Here is a 26,644-nt window from a genome sequence, read left to right on the forward strand (position 1 = left end):
TACACATGGCTTTTTTTTTTTTTTTTTTGCTGGTGTTGACCTCAATTCCAATCGACTGCCAGCCAGTGGGATTGTGTAGCAATGGTTTGATTTCCATTTTTGCCATTCTGGCTATTAAAGTAATGGGTGCAGATTCATGGAATTTGATTCCAATTTTCCCTCCCACATGAAAATTACCACAGCAGCTGCTGTATTTTACAGTAGAGGAGTTATTATTGGTACATGTACAATATCTGTATGTGTAAGATTTTTACACATTATATAATTGGTTTTAAATAAGTAGTCCCTGCCAGAGCCACATATCCCCATGGAGTATAGTATTTAAGTCCCAGTAACAACTTAATTAGCTTCCATCTATCCTAATGGCCATCACATAAACTATGGTACTCAGTGAAAAAGACTAGACTGGGCTAAAACAATTAATGGTTCTAATTATATACTGCAATATACAAATATTATTACCCTGTTCTGAGACCTTCTTTTAATTCAACACACATATCTTTGGTCAAAGAAGTGCCTTTTTGTACTTTTTGGTTTTCCCACCAAAGGTCACTTAAAATTGCATAAAACGGGATATTTTTTATAATCATCAGATTATGAGTCACAAGGTCATGGGGGGGGGGGGGGGGGCAAAAATGTTTTTCTTTTGCTGATCTCAAGGAGAGCAACTGAAAAAGGGTTAATTAACTTTTTAATCATGGCAAGCTTTTTTCTCAATAAAAATTCTTACCAAGCAGAGAATACCACATATTAATATGTCAATATTTCACCACTGAATGCCTCACTTTATCATTACACAAAATGCTGCTATCATGTAACATTCCAGGGATAAGCTCATTTCACCGTTCACTGATTCATAATCATCCCATAATCGACTAGAATAGAATATTTTATTTGGTCGGCATATAATGCGTGTTTTTCTCTTAGAGGGCCTCAACTCCATTCCTGGATTGCATGGCCTTGTTGTTCACATTCACAGACTTTGTGGTAATGGCGGCACACCGCAACATCTGTAAAACACATTGTTCTGAAATTGGCTATCGAGAGAATGCACAATTCTCACAGTCAGGTAAGGAAACAGTATATGATGCTACTGTGCATAATTGGGAGTGATTTTTTTCCAGGCGAAAAATACATGGAGAAAACATCTGGGAATTTACTTATCACAATATTCATTTAATCTATATACTCAAACTGTATCAGCTCAACCGTTAATTTAGTTTTATGTAAAATGTACCAAATACCTTACTGTTACAGTGCATAATTTAAATCCTAAACAATACAGTATGGCATCAATGCGTGTAAATTTAAGGTTAGTAACCCGCAATTCTTGGATCTAAATCCTGAAGGTAAAATGATCCAGAGTAATTAGAAAACAACAAGCTTCACTGTAAATTAATCAGCTTTACAAAAGAACTTCCCACTCTAAATGCTAGATGGGCTTGCCTATACTTAGGTGTGTGGATCAAGCTCAATAATTTACTGTTAAAATTATCAGTCGTTCTTAGCAATTAGCTATGAGTAGTTCAGTTAGACAGGCCCTACTACTTGTACACATACTAGTTCACACATATATACCTTAGTGGAATATTAGATTTGATTTTTGAAAGACTAAAAGGTGTGTGCAAGGGTTGGTTATCTTCCTGCATTTTCAAAGATAATTGAATGAATGTTAAAGTACAATCCACCAAATTTACATCTGACTTTTGAAGGACTTGACTGTTTTTAAAAAGACATGCCACGGGTGTCAACCAATCTGTCAATCGATACTGTTGATTTCTAAGTTGGTTTTTGAAATTGTATCACTATATTAATTTAAGTTTTTAAGTAAATTTGGTAGAAAATCAATGTGTTTAACTATAAATATTAAGTATTTTCATTTGAAAGTGTTCCATAACTTTGTCTAATTTTCTGTGTAAATTAATTTCCTCCAAATAAGCTTCACAAGAGAAGTTTAATACAAGGCACAAACAACAGAATGTGCTACATAAAAGAGACCACCTCAAATTTAAAGCATAAAAATAATTTTGTTGGAAATTTCACCTCTTTTCTTTTTAAATACCCACAGTGCACCATGCCCACTTGCTAAATTACTATATATTACAAACTCATTTTAAAGTTATACTACATTTCTAAATTTTCAGTAACTTAAGAAATGAAGATGGTGAATTTCAGTTGTAGTTGTTAAAAGAGAACTAAATTTAGAACTTTAAAACAAGGTCAGATTATAGAAGACCATTCTTTTCTTTGAATTATAGACTGAAATTGCCTTGATAGTAAATAAGGGAAATTGTTTTCATTTCCAGGAAATAATCTTTATTTTTTAGTCACTGATGTAATGAAGATGGGAAAATTACACTTGCAGAAAAAATTTAGAACTTGCAATCAAGTTTATACATGTAAGATCTCAATTTACTGAACAGTTTTGGATTGAAATTACAAGTACCTAAAAAGTGATTCAGTGAAAATTGTAGAAATTTCCAGGAAATAATTTTTGGCCAGTTTAGTCAGGTCTGGCATGCATTGTATGCTTTTTAAATAGAACTGCAGGCAGTATTCCTGTGACCCTGGATATACATCTTTATTATTACAACACAAATCTTCTGTAGTAGATTGGGCTGAAAATGATATCAACTTTCATCAGAAAAGAAATGACATAACCATTGTGGAAATAGGTTGGTGGTGACGTCTTCATGTAAATATATATGTCCTTGATGAGCAACATAATGAAGAACTAGATTAAAAAGGATCAGAAATAACAGCTTCTGTTCATAATTAGAAGAGCCAGGGCTAAGGTGATTAGTGGAGTACGATTTCATGTCTGAAATAAAGCTCAGGCACATGCACAAACAAGATGCATGGCTGTATTCTTACATTAGACAGGGGTGGACAGAAGCTGCCTTCTGGGTCCTACATGTACAGAAGACGGTCAGAATTTTTCAAGTTTACATAATTTTTTCTGTTGGAAGACAGTCAAAAAAAGAGGATGAATCAACAAAGATAATTTGAAAGTATATCAGAAAATACTTCTACATCTGCCTCTGTTCAAACTCAAACAACTGTCCATGCAAGTGGTAGAAATTATTTTAGATAATAAAGGGAGACTGGGATTCACTTGAAATTGCAACCCCTAATTCCTTCCTTCCCTCCTGGGTAACTGTGGATCTCTAACATTTCATTGAAAGTGATGGAGAGATATATTAGATACAATGGCCACTAACATACCAACACCAATGAAAGCATAGCCAATATTTGGCTGAGGTAAAGAACAGTGTCTAGAGCACCTCCGCCAAGGAGGTTATGTTTTCACCCCTGTTTGTCTGTTTGTCATCAACATAACCCAAAAAGTTACGGACCAATTTTGATGAAATTATAGGAACTGTCAGAAGTGCGCCAAGGAAGAGATGGTGATCTGGACCAATAATCAATCAATAATCAATAATCAAAAATCAATCATCAACATAACTCAAGAAGTTATGGACCGATTTTGATGAAATTTTCAGGGTAGGTCAGAAATGGGTAAATGTAGAAGTGATTAGTTTTTGGTGGTGATCTGGATCAATAATCAAACAATAATAAATAATCAAAAATAAATTGATGAAATTTTCAGGAACTGTCAGAAGTGGGCCAAAATACAGATGATTTGGTGGTGATCCGGATCAATAATCCATCAATAATGATTAAAAATTGCTGCCTTGGTGGAGGCGCTCTGGGAGTGCTTTTCTAGTTATGATATAATATAATATGCCTAAACACTACCTTCTACCAGGGCCATAGATTGATTTTTCACAAGATATCCACAGATATTTCTTAAGATAAATGGTCATTTGGTTCTCTGTTAGCAAGTAAGGAAATCTCAAGGATGACAACATGGCTGGTAATTTTTTTGCATGACTGTTCATGCAATGCCACTTAACAGGCCCAAGTCAAGTCCCTTGACAGCAATCAAGACAGTTAATTGCTCTGATATTAATCACATACTCTTTTGTGACAGATAAAGATAGCCCCTTCTGAATAGCTTGTTACTTCAGATTGGAGTTAACTGAGGAATCTCCTGTAGTAGATCCCCACAGAACAGGTACAATACCATCTGCGCATTTGCAGATTTAATTGCTTCCAACTGGCCAAAAGTTACAGGGTGCAAATATGGAAAATGTGCCTATAATATCAGCCACCCTGGTAGAGGGTACCTGAACACTGCCTTAAACACAAAAAAGTAGTAAAAGTATAAATATGATACACTCCATTGAAAAGCCTTAAGTTTCTTCCAATGGTCATGGGTAAAAGATTTATCAGGCAGTTAACTAAGATAGGATTGCAGCAGCTCTCTCAGCAGCAGCTGCAGGAATGACTTTTCTATTTTACCAACTATTATTAACGAATTAGTCATTTGTGATCTCAAACCTTGGTTTTGTTATTGCCAATGCCAAATTAAGGACTCGAACTGCAATTTTATGGCGCAAACCATTGATCCAATTACTTAACTGTTAGGTACATTCTATATGTGTTGGAAATTGTCAAAGGTACACTACTGCTATTTTGAAAATAGTTTAATTATGAGGCCTGTATAATTTTATTGCTTTATTTGCGTATGACACCAATAATTCTGAAGGGTGAATTTTAATTTGCTGTTGCTAAAACCAGAACATTTATAATAGGAAGCAACTTTCTAGAGACTTTATTTCAGAGCCAGAAGCTGTTCCTGCAGAGCAGAGCTCATAATCAGCACGAACAATGCCTGTTAAACTAGCAGTTAAAGCTTCAGTTTAGCAATTAATTGCAGATTTCATACAGGGAAAAGGCACTAGAAAAAGGCCACATTCACAATAATTTAATCTGCGGACTAACAGATTAGTAGATCAAATATGGCCAACCCAATATTGAAAGCTCGCTGCAAATCCCCTAATAAACACTGAATAGATTCCCCACAGGAATTAGACAGCAAGCTTTCAAGTGGGTTGGCCATATTTGATCCATGGGTCTGTTAATCTGCGGATCACCTTTGGTTGTGAATGTAGCCAAAGATAGAGTAGTATTAGCAAAGGCTAATGAGGTAATATGTCTGTGAATGTGGCATGATCAATGAATCTGGTAGAACAAAATGTTTTGTGACTGCCATAAATTTTGAATCCAGGGTCCACATCGCAATTATCACTATGGTCACCTGTTAGCACCTGGAGTGCTTAGCCAATTAATGACACCTTCACTTAACACAATGTCTTTTACTATTATAGTTCATTTTTTTCTAATTTTCAAGGCACCATTACAGGTAACTATGTAAATCATATTCAGGACTACATGTAGCTGTATCCATCAATCCCAAAGGGCGGGGGGAGGGGGGTCTTTTAATCTCCACCTCCCCCCCCCCCTTTTTTTTTTTTTTTTTTTGAAAAAGTGGACTTTTTCAGCCCCTTAGTTGAGCTGTAACTCCAGAAAATTAAGGCACTGAACCTTAATGAAATTTTCAGTGGACATATTTTTACCCTTTCATGTCACTAAAAATTTGAAATATTTGCTTTTTAAGATGGCATCTCCAGTTTCATCCTTGTCACTCAACAGACAAGAATTTATGAATTCATGTTAGAACCCTTTCACAAGAATCCTTGTACATTTTCTTGTGATGCAGGACTGACAGCCTTGTATTAGGATGGCTTTCTTTTGTAATTAAGTCCATATAATTTGTGAAAATGTGAACTTAAGGTCCTTGTACTGTAACGGTAATCTATACCACACATTAGCTGTCAATAATGAAAATGAATAGACCTCTTTGTCACTGGTCTTCTTTTTTGTTGAAACAAATGGATAAAGAGATTTTGTAGGATATATAAGAAGATGATGATGCCAAAGTCTGTAAGCAGAAGTGTCAGTTTGATCATCTTACTGTCATAATGGCAGTTTACCCTTTATCTGTTAATGTGTGTGTGTGTGTGTGTGTGTGTGTGTGTGTGTGTGTGTGTGAGAGAGAGAGAGAGAGAGAGAGAGAGAGAGAGAGAGAGAATGTGAGAGAGAGAGAGAGAGAGAGAGAGAGAGAAAGGGGAAGACTTAAGTAATCACCAGCATCATAAAAAAACTACTTGTAATTTTAAAAATATATATATAAATAAAAACAAACAATTTAATGCCCCTGGCAGTCCTTAGTTCTGACCGAGTTTACCAGTGGCCTCTGTGGCAATAATATGCATGCTGTCACCACATCATGGCTGAAAGCTCTCCACAGGGAAATTACGGCACACAGTCATGGATACCATGTGGGGAAGTTCATTTCCTTTCCTTGCACAACCAATGATTAAAGATGCATTTAAACCAGGAGTTTCATATACTTGTAGGTATTTAGAGAATATAGAAATTATGTTTGAAATAGTGTGTCTTTAATATTTATCGTCATACTGATAAGATGTTTTAATCAAAGTGTGATTTTAGCCTATATTTTTTTTTTTTTTTTGTCTTTTTTCTTTTTCTTTTCATGGCCAGGTCATCAGTACAGCTTTTGTTCAGTCAATTTATTAATACCTTTTACATTAATGCCTTTCACCAATTCATTAATACCTACATGTGCTGTAACTAGGACAGAGAGAGACAGAGCAAACTTCATTTGAAAAAATTTACAGAGCAAATCAGCAAAATAAAAATGAGCATCTTACTTAGATGTACCGGTAGTTAAATTCCCCCATAATCACAAGAATGCAAAAATTACTAGTACTTTATCAAAACATGGGTTAGTACGGAGTAGCCTTCTGATTCATTAGAGCATAGCCATCTCCTCCCATGAAGTCGCATTTATCTCTGTTCTCAGTTCTTTCTACAGGTTAATTGCCTCATTAATTTATATCATGCCTCGTGCAAGTTTGGGGATGTACTCAAATTTTTCCTCTTGAAATATATTTACTTGTCAAGTTGGCATTTCAATAGGGGTGGTTCTCATGGACCTTGTAGATATTTTTCCTTTAAATTTGGTGATGTGAGGGTGGACAGACTCTTTATATGGAGTCCATAGTTACACTTCTGATATATATATATAAGTAATAAGTAATAAGTATAAGTAATCTTCAAGTAAAGTGAGTAAAATGACCATTGTTATGCTTAAAAAATTAACTTAACAAAACTTTTATTACCATATCTAACATCCTTGAAAATGAGAAAATTCAATATCTTATTAACAACATTTTCTATTTTTCTCAGCCAAAAAGTGACAGAACTATTTAAGTTGGCAGCCATGCCTACTGGCATATGACACTGGATCTTAAACTTGACTTGCAAAACAAAAATATTCAAATATTCCAGGAAAAGCTTTCTGTGGTAACACGCATGCTGTCGATACCTCATGGAGGAAAAGCATCCTTTGGGAAATTATAAGTTAAAACCCTATCAAATTGAGTGCAAATAAAAGACAAGGCCAGCATGTAGGATGTACGTGTGATGCAAGTTAATACCCCCCTCTCCTCCCCCCCCCCCCCCGCCCCCCCAAGGTGTGTGTCTGTATAGTTAGGAATGATGATAACACAACCTCTTACCACATAAAATGTAATATGAAAAATAAATAAATAAATAAATAAATAAATAAATAAATAAATAAATAAATAAAACTTAGGGAATAAAATCAAACAATAAATAATACAAAAATTTGATTCTAGATCTTAGTTCATCAATGTCCTCTTTCACTTTCTCTCTCCATTTTTTTTCTGTCTCTCTATTCCATCATTCCCATCTCCATTCTTTCTTATTCTTCTCTCTCTCTCTCTCTTTTCCCTCTCTCTCTTTAAGCTTCCTTGTTTTTCTAATTGCTACAATGTCATATAAACTACATGGTTTATAGTAAAGATATGCACTGATTCTAAAAACCAGAAAAAAGAACATAAAAACTCTGACATGATCTTATACAGTATAGGTAGTGACACAAATCAAAACAAATTAACCAATGTGTTACGAATGCTTGTCAAAACCCGTCTCGTACTCCTGTATCTATCATAATCCCCTTTAACACCTTTGAACAATTAACAAAAAAAAGAGAAAATATATACATCACTTCTACCCTGCAAGTGTACATAACTCAAGGAGAACATGCATAATAACTTAAAGGCATTAAAGGTAGGATATGTTTGATGAAGCAGTGAGAGTTTGACTGGGCAAATACAGCTGCTTACTGCTGGTAATGTTAATTTGATTTTTTTTTTTTTTTTTTTTTTACGCTGCCAACCTCAGGTCTACATAAGTTTGTATCATTTCTCGTTCTCGAGCTACGCGGACAATGCCTCTAGAGTCTTATATTGGATGAGTTACTAGATGGCACAACTATCAGTTGCCATGGCAACATTCTCAGACAATTGGGAGAGTGAGACTGCTTTGACAGGAGAAGTATTTCATTTCTGATGATAGCGAGTTGGACAATAAGAAGCACAAAGTATGTGCGTCATGCACGCATGTGCGCATGTTTGTATGAGTGAGCGTTTGAATGTATTATGTAATTATGACAGAGACAGAGATAAACTAGATTAAACATAATCCAGCATTAATACAACAGATGACGTGAAGTGTTTGAGCTTAATTGCATATCATCCAGGCTTTGTTGACATGGTTGTCATGGCAACATGAAATAAATGTGAAGAATAATGAGTCTAAATGATCGCAGCTTGTTCTGTGAAATATACATTTCCACTGTAGCTGCATTCCCAGAAATTTCAAAGAAGATTAGAAAGAACAAGACAAATCAGATGACAGATACATTTGTATACTGGGCAATTGTTCCTATTCTAAATCAAAAGGTAAAGTACACACAGAGATGTAAATTTATAACTGGCAAGATTTTGTTGACTTGAACATGAAGTGTTTAGATTGAAACTGGATTGCTTATATTGAAAATAATATTAAAATACCAGCCCAAAACAGAAAACAGGGGCAGGTAAGTGCAGGTAAGTACCTGTTATGCTGAACAAATTGACTTTTTTGACAATCTTAAAATCTTGTTTGCTTGAAGTGTTTTGAATGGGTTAAAAATGAAAAGTTGAGATAGTCTTGGAATTATAAAGAATTTCTGTAGTAGTTTTAGTAAAGTAAAAGTAAGGTCTAGTTCTTAATATGCATGTATGTATACTGAACTACCGGTACATCTCAATGCAGCATACAATAATACCTGGCATTTTTTAAAGATTTCATTTATGTGTGTGTGTGTGTGTGTGTGTGTGAGTGTGTGTGTGTGTGTGTATGCGCGCGCCAGGAAATGGAAAATGCTGGATGTAGAAATTCTCACCTCCCCAGCATAGGAATGATGCAGCCCAGCTAGCTGCCATATGAGACGATAATATAGCAGCAATATCTCACACACCCATATCAGTTCTTCCCCTGCTTTAAACCCAAATTACTGAGTGTCGCGCCAGGAGACAGCAGCTAGGTATCCCCATTTATGAAGGCCATCCTACTGAATTGGCATCAATTCAGACATTGAGTGAAAAACAGATTCAAATGTCAACAGATTCATATCCGGCCCTGTGTCCACTCTTTGGTCAGTTATCAGGATAAATGGTCAATTAGTCAGCTTAATTCTCAACAAAGATAACGACAAAATCACTTTGTGTGTTTCATTATTTCCCACCACTAGATGCTACTCTCTCAATCATGATGAACTCTAAAGGCCTTTTTCATCTTCCCCTGGGGAAATTGAACAGTGGGAAAGTGAGTCCTTGCTGTGTTGAAATATTTGTAGCGATACTAAGAACTGTGCCAGGGTTTATGTGCTGTGTGTAAGTCCCACTGCTATAAAAAAGCAATATCGACACTCTGAATTTTATAAGTTCCTAACAGACCTGTTAGAATGAAAAATATGCGTAGACAACATCGGTAGAGCTGGAAAGAAAGGGAAGCTAGGAAGATTTGGGCCAAAAACAGGGCACTGGGTTTGCAAAGAACCTTTCGTAGGCAGAAAGAAAACCTAAATCACTAGCAGACTAAGGATATTTAAATTAAAACCAAAAAAAGGTCAGTTAATGGGGGAAGGGGGGGGCTTTGGCAAAACAGCCTTTGCATGTTAGTGAAAATGAAATGTCTAAAAATGCAAAAGGAGATGTCAGAAGTCGACCATTCCTACTGTATGCAGTATTCAGACCCTCATGAATTGCTAAAATCTGTGAATGAAAAAACCAGGGCTGTTCAGTTTTGTACAGGGTTTACTATTTACCAGGAATTCAAGAACTTTCATGACTACTCGTAACCAGGTATTACCCACATGTACTATTGGGGTTCAAATTACAAAGACAGCAACACACGAAGAGGAAAATACACCCAGCTCAGAAATCATGTTGAGTGGGTTATCGGTAAAATAAAAAAAATCATTTTATGAATAAAGTATTTCTAAATTGTACAAGATGTGGGTCATATGTTTTTTGATGAATGCACAAAAGCCTTTTTGTCTGATTAGGTGTTAAAAATTATCGCATGTAGACTGAAAGTTGTCAGTGTGCTGTCCAGAGAGAGGCAGTGACTGAGTAACCTAGGATATCTGAAGCTCAAATAACAAAAATAAATGTTAATATTTTATTAAATTTATTGTTACAATTAAACTGTTCCATCACAGGTGCCTTCAATTACAGTACCCATGCAAAACATATTTGTTAGGAAAGATTTCATGGAATGTTTTAACTTACAAAGCACTATTACAATTTCTAGCATATACTTTTTATGATACGACACCAAGTTACTACAAAACGCACTTCACTGTTGTGTAAATTACGTGTATGTATGGTATGTATGTATGCATAATAATAACCCAATCAAATATATGACAAATACATGTAGTACAGATAAGTTAAGTAACAAAGTATGGAAATGTCTTTTTCTCTCTTAAAAATGTTGCATAGTATGAAATTCATCTACATGGAAAACACATCTCTGTCTATTTATATTACTGAAAATGATTAAAAAAAACATGAAAACAGTAAAACATCAAATAATTTGCAGTATTTCTACAGTTTTGTTTTGGTTTGATGGATTTTGTTTTTAAAGTTTGACAGAATTTTCACACTTGTCAGATCAAATGACGTTTTTTACCTGTCTTAAAGTCTGAATACGTACTTAGTGTAAGACATGGTAAACTGTGTAATTATTATCTAGGAAGGTGATGAAATAACCTGTCTCACCTACTTAACACATAGCATTAGAAGGTGTTAACTACAGAGGAAAAATCATAGTCATGACTCTTGATAACCTTACCAAACAACTGAAGTAACAATGGTAAGCACCAGAGGGCTACAATGACCCCTGTGGCGCACTGTTCTTGTCATGCGCACTTTTCATTTCCGTGAAAGAAGAAAAAGGCCTTAACTTTCATGATGACAAATTATATATGCATCAGTATGAATTTCTGTTTCTTTTTTTTCCATAAGATGAAACTTCATTTTTAGGGTATTATACAGGGTCATATACATGCAGCCAAGCTGTCGGTATTAATTAACAAAAAGAACTGAAATGTATTATGACTTTTTGGTCTTCCTAAATTCCCGATAAATTTGCCCAATAGCCCACTAATACAACTAGAGGATCAGAGAGGCGATACCGCCTCTGGATATTGTACCACCAGCTGGAGTAAGCGCATTCGTATGGACCCCCCCCCCCCAAAAAAAAAAAAAAAAAAAAAAAAATGGACACCACCACCAGTCTTGTGCTTGACAAGCTCTATAAAATGCAATAAACAAGAGTTCTCAAAATATGAAAAAAAAAAATCAAAAAAACATAACAGTTAAAATGGTCCAATCAAGGAGATGTCCTAATTAACCTGTATTTTCCTAACACTGATCACTCCTGTGATTTTCTAGACAAAAGGCCTATTGGTTTTCCTTGAAATGCATTATCAGTAATGCATATACCGGAATGCTGACAAAAGAGAAAACCTAGGGACAACACTAGGCAGATCTCTGCTAGTTTTGAAGATATGAAGGGCAAGAAAATATGCAGAGTTCAGTTTGAGGTAAAAAGTAGGTCATAGGTCAATTTCAAGGTCACAGTATATGACTTCCTATAAAAGTTTAATAGTAGCTATGGGCATTTCTTTGCCAATGTTGGAGATATGAAGGCCAGGAAACATGCAAAGTGCAGTTCATCATAAATAATAGGTCAAAGGTCAATTTCAAGGTCACAGTAAGATTGCCAGTATATGACTTCCTATTCAAGTTCAATAGTAACTTTGGACCTATCTCTGCCAGTTTTCGAGATATAAGGGATAGAAAATTTGCAAAGTTCAGTTCATGTTGAAAAGTAGGTCAAAGGTCAATTTCAAGGTCACAATAAGAATGCCAGTATATGACTTCCTATTCAAGTTCAACAGTAACTATGGGTGTATCTCTGCCAGTTTTGGAGATATAAGGGCTAGAAAATTTGCAAAGTTCAGTTCATGGTGAAAAGTAGGTCAAAGGTCAATTTAAAGGTCACAGTTAGATTACTTGTATATAACTTCCTATTCAAGTTCAATAGTAACTATGGGCGTATCTCTGCCAGTTTTGGAATGTTTAACATTTTCCCCACTGAATATTGTGATGTTGTAATTTCTGATATAGCGCAATGCCTAAACCATATCGAAAACAAAAAAATGGACACCACCTCCAGTATTGCACTTGACAAGTTCTACAAAGTGTGATGAACAAAAGGTCTCTGGCATTTACCATTCCAGAATTAAGGCAAGTTTTCAGTTTCGGTATCTAATGGCTGCTTCTCCCGTGGAAATGCACCGATTGACCCCAAACTCCCAAAGATGAAAGGAGTCCCCAATTGTAACCCCTCACTGTAACAGGAGAGCTTAGATCTGTGTAGTTTCCAAAAAATAGCACAAACAAATATTTTTTTGCAGAAAATTCCCATTTTTAGAAAATTTTGGCTTGTTTGACCTTGAAAAAAAGGTCAAAAGTCATATCAAAGGGCATATTTGGAATCTCCACATATGACTTTCGGTCAGACTTCTGTAGTAATTTTTCCCATAATTCCTTTGGTTTGGGAGATATTTAGCCTTGAATTTTCAAAAATTTTGACAAGGGTGCGTTTCAACAAGTGTCACGCCCAGGCCAATGCACCGACAGAGACAAAAAAACCAGGGTGTTCAAGTTGAGATTATATGTGACCTAAATCCAAGAGATGGGGACACAGGTCCTGGCGGTCTAGGAGGAGAAGCGGTAACGGTGACTTGTTTCCGGCGCCCGACTGCGGAGCCGCAGGAGCCGGCGGAGCCGCAGGAGCCGGCGGAGCCGCAGGAGCCGGCGGAGCTGTACGAGACGGGTCGGGACTAAAACCATGAGTACCGCCAGCGTATACGCTGGTGGTACTAATAACAGATAAAAATGCTAGTTTATCATTTTTTTCCTTGTTTTAAAACAAATTCAGTACCAGTTCAATATATTACTGTAAAATATTTCATCAAAATGGATTTTGACAATTTTCTTCCAACACTCATAAATTATTGACATCTATCATATGCCAACAATGCCTTTTCTGAGATTAATAAAATGTAACGTTGTACCTTAAAGCTTTTAAATATTTTACCAATGTTTAGTACGCATTATATTCAGTGCCTTTGTGCATTCCAACAAGCCTTTTATGCCAAGACAGGCGGTTCCATGCATGCACTAGATTTTACATTACAAAGTTGCTATTTTTCCATTAAAAATTGGTGTAGTTACTTTGAAGACCACTCACACAAAGGACAGCTATTTCTATTGATTTTTTTTCATACTTAAATCAGGAATGTATTATACATCCTTGCTTACATGTATACTTATTACAGGCCTATTATATAGAATTATCACCTCACCACTAACAATAACAACAGTACACGCAAAACATTCACATCATTCCAAGCACAGGATGCTGTAACTCGAGCCTACATTTCCACAAATAGTTTTTCTATAATAACAACCTCTCTCTCTCCTGGTGTCACAACAGGTGTACTGCACCTGCGGGATTAATCACGAAAATTGTGATCAATCAAAAACCTCATTAATATAGGCACCCACTGTCACATCTTCCATGCGGAGGTTTGTACTTTTGTAAAGCACAAAATGCTAGACATTTCTTGTTCACCCAAGGGGTACAAAAAAGTGTAATTTGTAAAACCAATAGTAATAAATTTAAAGGAAAAAAAAAACAGATTCTTAAGATAAAAACAATTGTTTAATAACAGATGTATTATTTAGCTCTATATAAAATTATAATTAAGGTCCTTGGGCTTGCATCAAATCAATCCAGATCTGCAACTGCACGATTTTGATTTTTTTTTTTTTTTTTTTTGTCTATTTTGACGATTCCAAAGTCATTTTAAAACCCAGTAAACATCATCATCATCATCATTATTATTATTATTAAATAAGCAATATATGGACCTTTTACATGGAGAATTAATAACCAGACAGCCTACTATGATCAGTTTCCCAATATAACCCATCACAGAGTGCCATCTGATTCTGTTTAAGCTAAGCTCTTAGCGTTGGCAGCAAATCTCCCCCCCCCCCCTTTCACCCTGATACTGGGGTTATTAAGGTGAGCCAATAATTTGGGCTGCTTGACTGGTTTCCCTGTAGTGAGCTAATCACAATCGCGCAGCTTGCTGAGGCAGATTATATCAGTATTATGTGTACACAGTGAACCATGTACTCAGTACTGTAAGTGCAACCTATATATCTTGTACGGAAACACGGTTTCCGGTAGAAGGATTGTTTTTCTTTTCCCAATTAGCCAAAACTTTTTACAAAATCAATTATATGGCTTAAAAATACACCCCCAGCTTTAAAAAATATCACAACTTAGGAGTAAACAGCTAGACAACACGACAAGCACCTTATACAGTGTGCATGACATATGATTTTTTTACTTTAATTTCTTTTTGATATTTTTAAAAATCAAACAAAATAAATTGATTTAGTTTCCACAAAACAATGATTTTCGTTAGTTATACTTTAAAATATTGATTCAAAAGTATAAAAGAATTATTTGGCTTCCTGAGAGAGTACATTTTTAGGAATAGACAGATAAATCTTGAAAAACTGATAATCTTATATAAAGAGGTAAATTAAAATTTTAAGGAAATACCATCATACTTTATATAATATCATTTTTAAGTCAGACACATATGATAAAAGAATAAAGAGTCTTGGGCTAAAGTAGCTTCAGTTAACAAGTTATTCTTTAATGCTACGTCAGTCACATCCCTGATACGTTTTTATGACAGAATGTGTATGAACTTATTTAATAATTCTTTTATTATTATTATCTGTAAGTATGGACTAAAAAGACAGCATTTTTTTTTTTTTTAGAAAATGGTAAGTTTAAAAGGGCACCAACTTCACATTGTCTCTGGAGTTAATAAACATCACATTTTAGAGCTTATGACAAGTAATAACGATTTTAAAAGACATACCTTTATTTGAACATCTGAGACTCTTTTTGGCTAGTCTGATAAAAGACAAGGGCATTGACCTTCTGTTGTAAAGATCAATCATCAACCTACACATTGTTCCAGTTTATTTATAGCTACAATATTATGATCAAAGTAACAACAACCATCTCATTTTCTTTAATAAATAATTCACTGTGATACGGTTTATCACTCTAATTGCTACTTTTGTTTGTATTGATGCAAAAGATGTATCCAGTATGTGCAATATGTCCGTGTAACCTGGCCATTATTTCTTCAAGCAAGACTTGTGCTAACTAAATGAAATAACCACCTTGTATGTTCAATCTGAGGCAGTTGTATATTCTGAGGGTCTACTATTCCGAAAAGTTAAGGAGCCTTATTCTGAAATTGACCACTATTCTGAAGGTCTCCTTTTCTGAAAAAGTTTATTGATGCAATAGCTGCATTTAAATGAATTGTATTAGTTGCATAATTGGAGCACTGGCCTCCTGTGAAAGAAGCACATTTAATTTACTATCTTTGTGCTCTTACTGTATATTTGGCAAAGCGGACACCTAATTGGAATAGCAGTGTGTTGGAATAGTGGACCTATGGATTATTGAAGTACACCCTGTTCAATCATCCAGTCTCTGAGGACCTATCAAATGACTGATACTTACAGGTCTAAATGGTGAGCTCAGCTCAAAGGCAGTGTTCAAATCCACCAATTTTATCCGTGGCAAAACATTGATCTGTCACTCTGTCTCTAAGGTCACGTGACAGTGTCATATCTGATATCAGGAATTAATTATAGACAAACAATATTTTTTATTCAATATGGACACGCATATCACCAGCACAGCTGACAGACAAAAATGGAAATATAACGACATTATTATGAACACATGAGCAAAATAATTTAACATTCTTTATCTTTTTGCATTTCTATGGAAAATATAATTATTTATTTATTTATTTTTTCAAAATGAAAAGCCAAAAAATGTAATAAACGGAATTAATTAACTTGAACTTCTGTTTCAGATTTATTGTTAAAGGATTCACAGTAATTGGGATACTAATTTAATTAATTAAGCATCACAGACAGTAAACAAGTTTAATACTGTACAACATTTTGTATATTTAATAATAATGATGATGTTTTAATGGTGATTCCAGGCAACAGAGCAGGTGTAAGGCAGAATTAGGCAGAATTAATCGGAAAGCAGCAACACTGAGTCAGCACAAATTGCTGTTTCTGTTCTCATCTGCAGACGATCTGTCACTGCCATTCATTCAAAAGAGATGACTCAAGCAAGATGATAAAGAAACCATTCTGGGGAGAGAGAATATATTTTCAGATGGCAGCAAACTACTTAGAGGGGAAATAAATCACAGACTTCAATCCAGAAAACAGATGGCGAGATGCAAGAAAGATGGAGATATTCTGAAGACTTAGGTGCAATTTCTGGCTTATGAGGAAAAAGGAAAAACATTCAGTCTGTGAAGATGAAGTATTAATTAAAATTCAGTCTTGGGAAAAGAGATTTATTCAGGTGGTGGTCAACTATTTAGAACAGAAATAAATCAATGAATTCAATCCACAAAACAAGATGCAACTGAGATGGCAAAATCATTCTGAAGATTAATATATTATATCTGGTCCACCAAAAAGGGAAACACACTCGATTTGTGAAGAAAATACACACTGGTTAAAGTGGTATAACTGATGGAGAAGTAACTAGGAGGAAAGAAAAAGGAGAAAGCATCTGGATAATATAGAAATCTGTGAGCAGACAAGGAACAAAGATTGCATTGGCTCCAATAAAATGAGACACTGGTTTATGTCATATAAAAAACTGTTGTGGTTTGATTGACAATTCAGAGGATTTTCACAAGGATTAACCACCCAATTCTAAAAATACAGAAATAAATAAAAACTATTCAGCAGATAGATACTACATTCAGATGATGGTGAAACCATCCAGGCAACTCATGAAATCAGTCCACAAAATTAGCAGTGAGTTAGTATGGTCAACTTCCCACAGATCAGATAAAGAACCGAACCCCAGGAATGATTTACAGAAGGAACTGGGTATATTGACAATCTGTTCAGAGTAATAGAAAACTCTATCGTGCAGAGGACAATAAAATACATTTTCTAGAGATAAAGAGTATTGAGAATCAGCCTGGAAAGATAAACAATTTCATTTAGATGAAGCAAACATCTAGGGCAGAGAGAGATATTAGGGCAGAGAGAGAAAATTATTTTGACAGATGACACGTACTGTCTGTCCCTAGGAGTGGACAGAAAACCATTCTGCAGAGACTGTTACATTAATCAGCAAATATTCTAAAACATTCTGTGGAAGTAATATAACAATTTATTTTTTATCCTGGAGTAAAAGGAGATTGGAATAGAAAACATGCATAATTGATACACAGACCCCAAAAAATGAAATGATGAAGTAAACATCCATAATTTGCAGAAACAGGAACAGTTCGCAAAAATACAATTTCAATTTTTTTGTATGACAAAAAATTGAAACCATTCAAGAGACACTTAACCTATTTCTTTCAAGGGAATTCATCTGGTGTGTTAATTATAGAGGAGGAAACAAACATGCCATATGATACAGAAATGAAGGAGATGTAAACATCCACATTCTGAAGGGGGAAAAACATCAGGGATTGTAGTTACAGACTGTGATTGATGGCTTGCCACTCCTAAATGGAATCAAAGAGAGAAAAAACCTCAAAACAGACACAGTCCTGTAAATGCTCACAACTGACTTAGTGGCGCAGAAAAGATGAAATTGATAAATGCCTGCACTTCTCAGTATGATCATTCAACAAGTTATATCATACAATAATTTTAAGAGCTCTGAAGTAATCAGCTATATAGAAATAGTGGGAGGAGACTAAGTGCTGCAATTAGTCAGAGCTGAGAGGGCACGCCCTGGAGGATACATATATATATATATGTACGAAACCTCAATAAGACCGACATCGTGAACACTTGGCACAACTGCTGTTGTAGTAACGCAGCATATGTGGATGGTTAGGGGTCAAGAACTGCACTTGATTTATGAAACAAGGAGTCCCTGAGGGTAGGTTTTAATCATGATGCTATGAATATTGAAATAAGGCAGAAATAATACAGATTGGACTGTCAGCCAGAGCTGTAGTAACCTTGAGGCAATACGTACTCCACTTGTAGAAAAACTCTAATAACCACATATTTCATCGAGGTTGAAATAACAAAGGTTTGGCATGACTGGAATTGCAGTGCATGGTGTTTCAGATTAAAACTGGGAGGATACAGAGGATAAGAATTTATTGTAAGTCATCACAACATAAATCTTGCAGCTGAAATACTGTCTGATACAGTTAACCGTTCATGTGTTTTTTAGTGGAAATAAAAACCCCTACAGTGCATGACACATGACTCAATACCAAAGATTCTGGATACAAGCAAAAAGGCAGCTTTGAGAGACAACACAGTGTGGTGATTGATCAGGCTGTTAGCCATCTCGGCTGGCGAGAATATTCATACCACAATATCAATATTGGGGAAATACTACAGATATGCAGGATCTCTTGCAGGAACTAGGTTCAGAGTATCAACAGGGAAATTGTCACATATGCCATAAGAAAGTTGAAGTTGAGAAAGATAACACAGTTGTAATTGAGATAGTGTGACAACAACTGCTGGACCTCATAATACTTGAATCGTTGCACTTTTATTGGATTCCAGACTCTGACTCTGCCACTGTGCCTTTCTTTATGACAAAGTTACGTCTTTATTAGCAGTAACGCTGACCTCCAAGCTGATTACAGTGGATTGATTGCATTTTTAATTCTCGGGGAGATTCTGACATCAGCACAATAAATTCATTTCTGGGAGGATTATTTGCAACACTGACTTGACATTTCAGCACTGGATTGATTACAGAGCGGCACTGTGTATGATATTCAGCATTGGTTCTGCTAGAGCACAGCTAGCTTAGCACAGATATATAATCATTATATAGCCACAGCATAAGCTTAATGCTCAAAGGTAAGCTGTCCCCACCAACTTAGGACTGTGAGCATCACAGGCAGCCTTTTGTATTTGACTTAAGAACGGATTACACGTGCATCCATGCAGTGAGTGCCCGAAGTCAATCAGGGATTAAAAGTTTAAATGCGGATATATCTCTGTCACAGGTTGTTTATTTCCACATCATATATATGTTTGTGTATTTACAGTACCCTCCACATGTAACTCTGACTTGGTAAATAAACCACAGCAAGGACTGTAAACAAGAGCAACTACGTCTCGTCTCGGAATATTGTCTGCTCATCGCAAAACAATACTCTGAGAGTGCTTGTGCTGTGGAGAGCATGAGGCAGACACAAAGGACTATTTTTACAGACAATTGATTGCTTTCATTAACTGCACGACCTTAAAAATGGTCCGTAAAGGGATATGTTGACAATGTTTTGCAAAAACGGCTGGTGTTCTCTGGTAAGCTAATGGGTTTTATTTCCTCACAGAAGACGTCATATGCAAATTGTGAATTATAGGACTTCAGAACCAGTTGGCCTTCATACCAAACAGGGAATTGAGAAAGCTTACAGCATTAAATTTTTACCTTGAGGACTTTTGATGTAATAGTTGATGCATATAACAAGACTTGGAACAGTGAAACCAGGGACAGCAGCAACACCAGGACTATCAGGTGGTAGTAACAATACCAGTGGTAATAACAGTATCAGTGTTGCCATTTACATTATGGTTTCTCAACTTTAAAGTTATCATTCAATTAAATTTGGGGAAAAAACATTGAATAACATTACACCAAACAGTAACAACAACAGGAGAAAGACTGACAATGTCACAAATACTCTCAGATGTCAGAGTAGTGGCAAGCGCCAGCTCATCGTTGGACATAAAATGGACTGTGAACACTCTGAACTCCGTCACAGGCTTCGTTGTCCGTCACCAGCATGAGGGTAGTCAACGAATCATCAAGAGTACTCTACTGGAGCCCAGTATCTCCAGTTACGTTATTGATGACCTAGATGCGAACACACAGTATCGAGTGTGTGTGGACGTGTACAGTAAGAACTTTACGAGTCCCAGTGCCGTGTGCATAGATGCCTTAACCTCCAGTTGGCATGTGCCCGTTTCTATTGGTAGCAGCATAGGGGCCCTATTAGCTCTCGTAATTATTGTAATTATTGTCATGGTGGCAAGATTCAAAGGGAGCAAACGTACACGGAAGTTCAAAGCAAATGGAGAAGTTGGGAAGTCCTTCTTCAGTAGCACTGAGACAGAAGCTAGTAGGAATTTTGAAATGAGTGAGATATCTATTCATGCCGATGACGAATGCTCGTTCTATTCAGAAAACTATGAGGATGACCTTAACCTTGGTGACCCCCGCCTCGATGCGGGTGAGAATGCAAAGCTGAATACATACTACATGCAAGTAAATTCAACGACAGGAAATGGCGAAGGGGAGACGAGCATTACACCAGTCCGTAACCCAAGGCAAGTCCACTGGAGTTTCAGTGACAGGAAATATTCACAGGAACCAGACTCACATTCTGATATAGGTCAAGGTCAAGGTCAGAATTCTTTTGATACAAAAGGATTTTGCATGTCAACAGATGCCGACCTTGGAGTTGAAAAAAAGTCAACTCCAAATGGTAAAAGACTGGACCTGCAGAGAGGATGCCCTCTGGTAGCAAATTCACTTAGCTGTGCAGATCAAGGTGAAGGTAAATGTCAAGGTCATCATACATGTGAACTGTCCCCAGAAGTAAAATGTTGCACGTTAGGCTGTTCACATTCAAATTATACATGCTTAGGCAGTCCAAACAGGAACATGCCTTACAATACTGAAGTGTGTCGCAGCTCCAACATGTTGAAAGAGCCCAACATACAGAACTCGCCATGTATGTGTTCTCTCACTACGGCAGATGTACACGTGCACAGACCAGGCAAGGGTGTCACCCTCACACCTAGTCCAATTTTAAAGAAAAATAATAACAATGTTGACTGTGAGATACAAGTCCCAAAACGCTGGACAAAAAGAGAAGCTGTTAAAGAACACGATCCTTCCGAGGCAAACATGGCTGCTCGTGACTTTGTTGAGCTACCTGAAGGGTGGCCTAATGTTGCCATGGAAACACAATGTAAGGATCTTTTTCGGAATATATCTGCACCGGGATGTGTAGAGGCAGCCAGCATTCAGCCTATTTGTACAGTGGAAGATGAAATATGATTTTTAGACAATATTCAACATGGTGTGACTACTGAAATATTCATGTATAATCTGCTGTGACTGCAAGGATTGCTGCTAACCACCAATTATGAATATTGCAAATGCACTTAAGTGATGCTACAGCATTATTCTTTGCCAAAAACTAAAGAAAATGAGGACATATTCTGATTATAGATAATTAAACATCTACATATGTACTATCAGCATAGCAAAATTGTGAACATCAAATTATCGGATGTTTAAAGTTTAAAAGGGAACTTTTCAAAACGGAAAATGGTGGCTTATTCGAAAGCACCAAGAGACCTACAAGAGATATATAGATCTGTAGGAAGTAGACTTGTGCAACTCACTCCCTTTTCACATCCAGTGATACAGCTTCTGTACTGCACCAGTTAGACTGGCCATAAAAGAACAACATCTGGGGAGGGGAGGGGAGGGGGGGTATTCCTTTTCTCAAACCCCAACGTACAAATCTAAGACTGCATTCCCACAGATTTAGATCGATCCAGATGGATCAACCTAACTCCCTGGAGGTTCACGCTCAATTGCTGTCAGCTCAAGAGGCCTTAAATGTCTGTCACGCCTACCGAATCAGCTAGGGGTAAAGATAATTACCCTCTAACAGCTTTACTAGGTGCGACAACCATTTAAGCTGGCCAAGTTGACAGCAACTTAGAGAGACTCCTCAGGGGGATAGATCAATCTAAATATCTGTGAGAATGGTCTCTAAATTAATCTGGTTAACTGGCCAGGCCTGGCACAGGAGCTCCATTTAGGTGACTCTCTTATGAATTCTCTCAAATTGTCAATCTCTCAAACTGGTATAGTTCAGAAAAAATTGTATCGACGGATATGAAAATTAGGAGACTTGTAGAGATTCGAAGTATGAGTGACAGGAGCCATGATGGTGACAACTGTTCTCAGGTCCCATGACAGGTCACATGACAGGTCACATGTCTGCATGTTTTATATATACTGAGTACATATATATATATTTGGACAGTTTGATTGATTATTTATCTTGCGAGTTGTGGGAAATTTTTCAATTCAAATCTGTTACCTGTTAAACATTCATGTGAGTGTAGAGTTAATCTATCAGTAGCACCCTGTAATTGGAAGCATAAAAGCACTTAGCAAATCCATCAAATCTGGGAATAATTTAAACTGGAAACCTGTATGAAGAGGAAATCCTGCAACCACATCAAACTTATTAGGGCCTATTTAGATAAAAGAGAGATACTCCTTTGCTGGGGATTCATGAAGCCAAAACACACATCTGGAGAGATCATGGAGATATTTTTCATATATTAATTGGGATGTTAACTTCAAGAAACATGTGCTTGCACAGCACCAGACCCCTTGCAGGAACTAAAATTATGTGATAAAAGTTGTAATCTGTTCTCCAGATCTATGATATATACAAAGACTTTTTGTGTATATGTTCCTGTACTTAATTTTAGGAATTTTAAGTGAAAGAGATATCAGTGTGCATTCAAAGCAGACATAGAATTTTACATCTGCATCTAAAGGAATTTCTGTGTTTGGACAGGAAAATGGCATAAAAAAACGTCCAGTATCAGAAAATTTGCTGCAAATTTACACAGCCCACAAGGTACTAAACCATCTTTATGTACAATGTAACTCTAATTTTGCTAGTTAGAATTTCTCCCCATATATTCAGATTTATATCGTAAAATTAATTATTACCAAATTTCTTGCATTTTCACAATGGTATTCCAATTAATCAATCAATACAGGCAATTGCTCCAAATAACTGCCTTAAACTTAGATGCACCTTCCAGAACCTTAGAGATAAACAGTTTTCTTCTAGGCACCAGCTTTATGTTTGTTATTACATCTATTTACCATTGTCCAGAAATAGAACTCGTATGCTATATCTAGTTGCATGTTCTATTTCATTTCTGGTTCTCAACTGTTACCGTTACCGCAAACTGACACTTCAGTAAATGAACATAAGTTTTCAATAAAATGTTCTACGGGATGATTAATCCAAGGACCTTTACTGCAGACAGATGATCACCACAAAGAAACATATTGTATGTTTTGGCAGCAAAAACTGTAACCACATGTTGAGAAACACAAGGAAATTTTTTAGATAAAGTTACTTTTAATGGTGATACAACCGGTTTGCTTTGGCAGCTGGAAAAAGAACACTGCATATACAGTGTAATGATAAATTTTTTGCTTAATTTCTGAACATGGAAAATACTACAGCATTTCCCTATAAACTAATTTTGAAGAACAATAAAAGGAAAATTGCACCTTTGATGGCAAACAATTTGTTACAATGACTTTGTTTGGCGGTCATTTCAAAAGAGTGCTGAGAGACAATCAAAGTACGAATAATGCACTGGTTTGGCTACATCATGTGAATGAGAACATATTGTACTTAAAACATCTAACAAATTTTCTTTTAAATTTCAATGTTTGAATTTGGAAAAGCCAATAACTTTTCCCGTGAAGTGATTTTATCCATACAGTATAAGTCTTTTTTGGCGTCATCTCTAAAAGCATGATAAACAATGATTAACTTGTCCTCAGGTATAAGTTCAACAAGAAGTGGTTTATGTACTTAACTTGTGCTTAAAATATCATTCTTTGTGATTCAAAACTAAAGCCATCTTGTAATACAAGGCCCGGGGTGATACGTGCTTATGTGATGGAGAATTCTGAGAATTGCATGTAAGTCTCCCCAGTGAGATGAGTAAGATTTCCAGTACTGCTAGTTCAGAATTAAACCAAAGACTGAAAGCTGATTTGAATTTTAAGGCAAATACCCAACTAATGGAACTCCTACACTCTTTATACCAATTTTGTATGCTCATATTGAGATTTTTTTCCCATCAACCACCAAAAAACTTCCATCGCAACTTTTTTATGAATAATACACAGTTCCTGACTCCTGGGACGGGGGTTACCATTAGAAACATACCCTTACAACTTGATTTTTACATTACAGACATGGTAATTAAATCGACTATGGGCACAGCATGCAGCAATTTGGTGTCTCTGTCAGTGTGTTAATTGGCATGCATCGCAGTCCTGAAAACAAAAGTACTCTTCGTAGGTTTGTGGTTGATGAGTAAAATGCTTATGTGACATTTTAATTTGATTTAGCAGTTTGGTAAAAGCTTGTGTTCCAAACTTGTTACCTTATTAGTTTACCCTGCAGCTGGGTCTATCAGCTTTCTGGGGCTGCCCAACCACAAATAGATAGTCCCCTGTGACTAAAAAAACAAATAAATCAAACTTTATTCGCTTAAATCTCAGATTGTGTCAGAAAATTAGAACCTTTTGTGGAAAGGGTTATTCTTTGCTTTTAAAGAGCAACAGCTTGATGAAATATTTAGTGCTTTCAAATATTCTAAAAAAAATATTGGTTATCAATTGTAGAGAACAAATTGCTATGTCCAAAAGAAATCAACTGTTTTCTTTGGATCTAAAAATAACATGCCATTATGACTATTCAAAAAGAGCATGCTCAGCAATGAGTATACTGGTAAATTCAGCAAAGGTAAAGTAATCAATAAACTCTTGGAAAATTACACAACCTTGAAAATTTTGAACAGCCAGGTTCTGCAAAATGACAAAGATCACAGATATATTATCTTTTTGTAGATCAAAGGGAATGCTGCGAAAGAAAGATTAAAGCAGTAAGCCTATCACACGTTCAATTTTCAAGGAGGAACATAGGTTGAGAACGCATGCAGTGGCTTAAACTTACTTCCCTTTTCACAATGAGCAGAACAGTTTTCTGTGAGACTCCCACTCTGAAAGATTGACTACTTTTAGCCTGACTTTTATGTAAAACAATAATCACACCCTCCGGAATTTACAAGTTACAGCCAGTGAAAGTGGAGGGGAACAAAACACTCACAGGAGGACAATCAATTAAAATGGTACTTGGTAGATGAACATAGGGATAAGATTGGTTCCCTCCGGTGACCTAATCATAATCTCAAGTTCTGCTGAGATTACACATGCTAATATTAAGTTAAATCATCACAACTTGAATGGGAACGCATCTTCTGTACCAGAAAGTGAAATCTTTTCAATCAACCATCTTTTTCCACCAAACTTCACTCAATTTCAAAAGCTGTGGGTGGGGCATCAGAAGGATTAAACTGGCTCCATGAAGTGAGTTTATTTTAATCACATGGCCATTATAGAGGAGTAACAGAATTGGGCTGATCCAAGTTGACTGTAAACACGACTTACATTGTGTCTGGCCACCACTTTAAGCAGGGTACATTATCTCATAACAATTGAGGCCAAAAGCTGCTCATTAGACCTTAATTGAGACAAATCACATTATGTAATATAATAAACGGATCATCACATTAACGCATGGCAAAACCAACAAATTGCATAACATGATCTGAGGACTAAATCAAATTACCATTGCACGGTAATAACCAAATGCATTACATAATCCAAAGTACAGAGCAAATCAAGTTGTACAATACAATAAATAGACATATACTAGTACAAATTGCACAAATAAAGTAGTCAATAGGATCCCTTAAATCGCCCTTTTATGCTTGAATTTCTTCTCATATGTCAATTTGTCATATATTACACCAGTTTGTAAACTGTATTTTGAAATATGTATAGGCACAGATATATAGGCCCAGATATACTGTACTTCACCATTCACTAATGAATAACCAAATTTACAGCTAAACCAGTGCAATTCTAACCTGCCTGGTGATTTTTATAGAAGCAATTATGAAGTGCAGTCTGTTTGTTTTTCCTTTGTTCGATTTAGTACGTAACACAAAAGGAGAAAAAAGCTAATGGCACTCAGAGCCACGGTGCATCTCAGAGGACACCATGCCTCAGAGCTTGTGATTAATTTCTAGGAAATCAAATCATAGGCAATCTCTAGAGAATGACACAGAACACTTTGTACATACACACACAAAAAACATGGTAGAAATTACATTATTTCTGAAAGAAAAAATATACAATGTCAAAACACATAAATCAA

The 26,644-nt window shown here is 36.0% G+C and overlaps 2 protein-coding genes across 5 annotated transcripts in view; one reads left to right on the forward strand and one right to left on the reverse strand.

Annotated features, from left to right (window-relative positions):
• The window catches only part of LOC106150737 (UPF0415 protein C7orf25 homolog), a 38,558-nt gene that overhangs the window by 4,751 nt on the left and 7,163 nt on the right, over window positions 1–26,644 (reverse strand). Inside the window, exon 2 of one of the 4 annotated variants that reach the window (XM_087012735.1) lies at window positions 24,807–24,881. The exons of the other annotated variants lie outside the window; for them this stretch is intronic. The gene's annotated coding sequence lies outside the window, so the exon portion shown is untranslated. The remainder of the gene's footprint in view (window positions 1–24,806; window positions 24,882–26,644) is intronic. 4 annotated transcript variants of the gene reach the window in all.
• On the forward strand, window positions 877–23,922 carry LOC106150739 (uncharacterized). The gene is made up of 2 exons (XM_013523719.2): window positions 877–1,069; window positions 16,541–23,922. The coding sequence occupies exon 2, from the start codon at window positions 20,239–20,241 to the stop codon at window positions 21,631–21,633; it is 1,395 nt and encodes a 464-aa protein (XP_013379173.2). The 5' UTR covers window positions 877–1,069; window positions 16,541–20,238; the 3' UTR covers window positions 21,634–23,922.

The sequence above is a fragment of the Lingula anatina genome, chromosome 5 (genome assembly GCF_051362555.1).
Source record: "Lingula anatina isolate TDL-2025a chromosome 5, LinAna3.0, whole genome shotgun sequence".
Taxonomy (NCBI): domain Eukaryota; kingdom Metazoa; phylum Brachiopoda; class Lingulata; order Lingulida; family Lingulidae; genus Lingula; species Lingula anatina.

Excerpts from the sequence above, each read along its gene's own strand:
- LOC106150739 (XM_013523719.2), top strand. The coding sequence starts at position 20,239 with ATGTCACAAATACTCTCAGATGTCAGAGTAGTGGCAAGCGCCAGCTCA.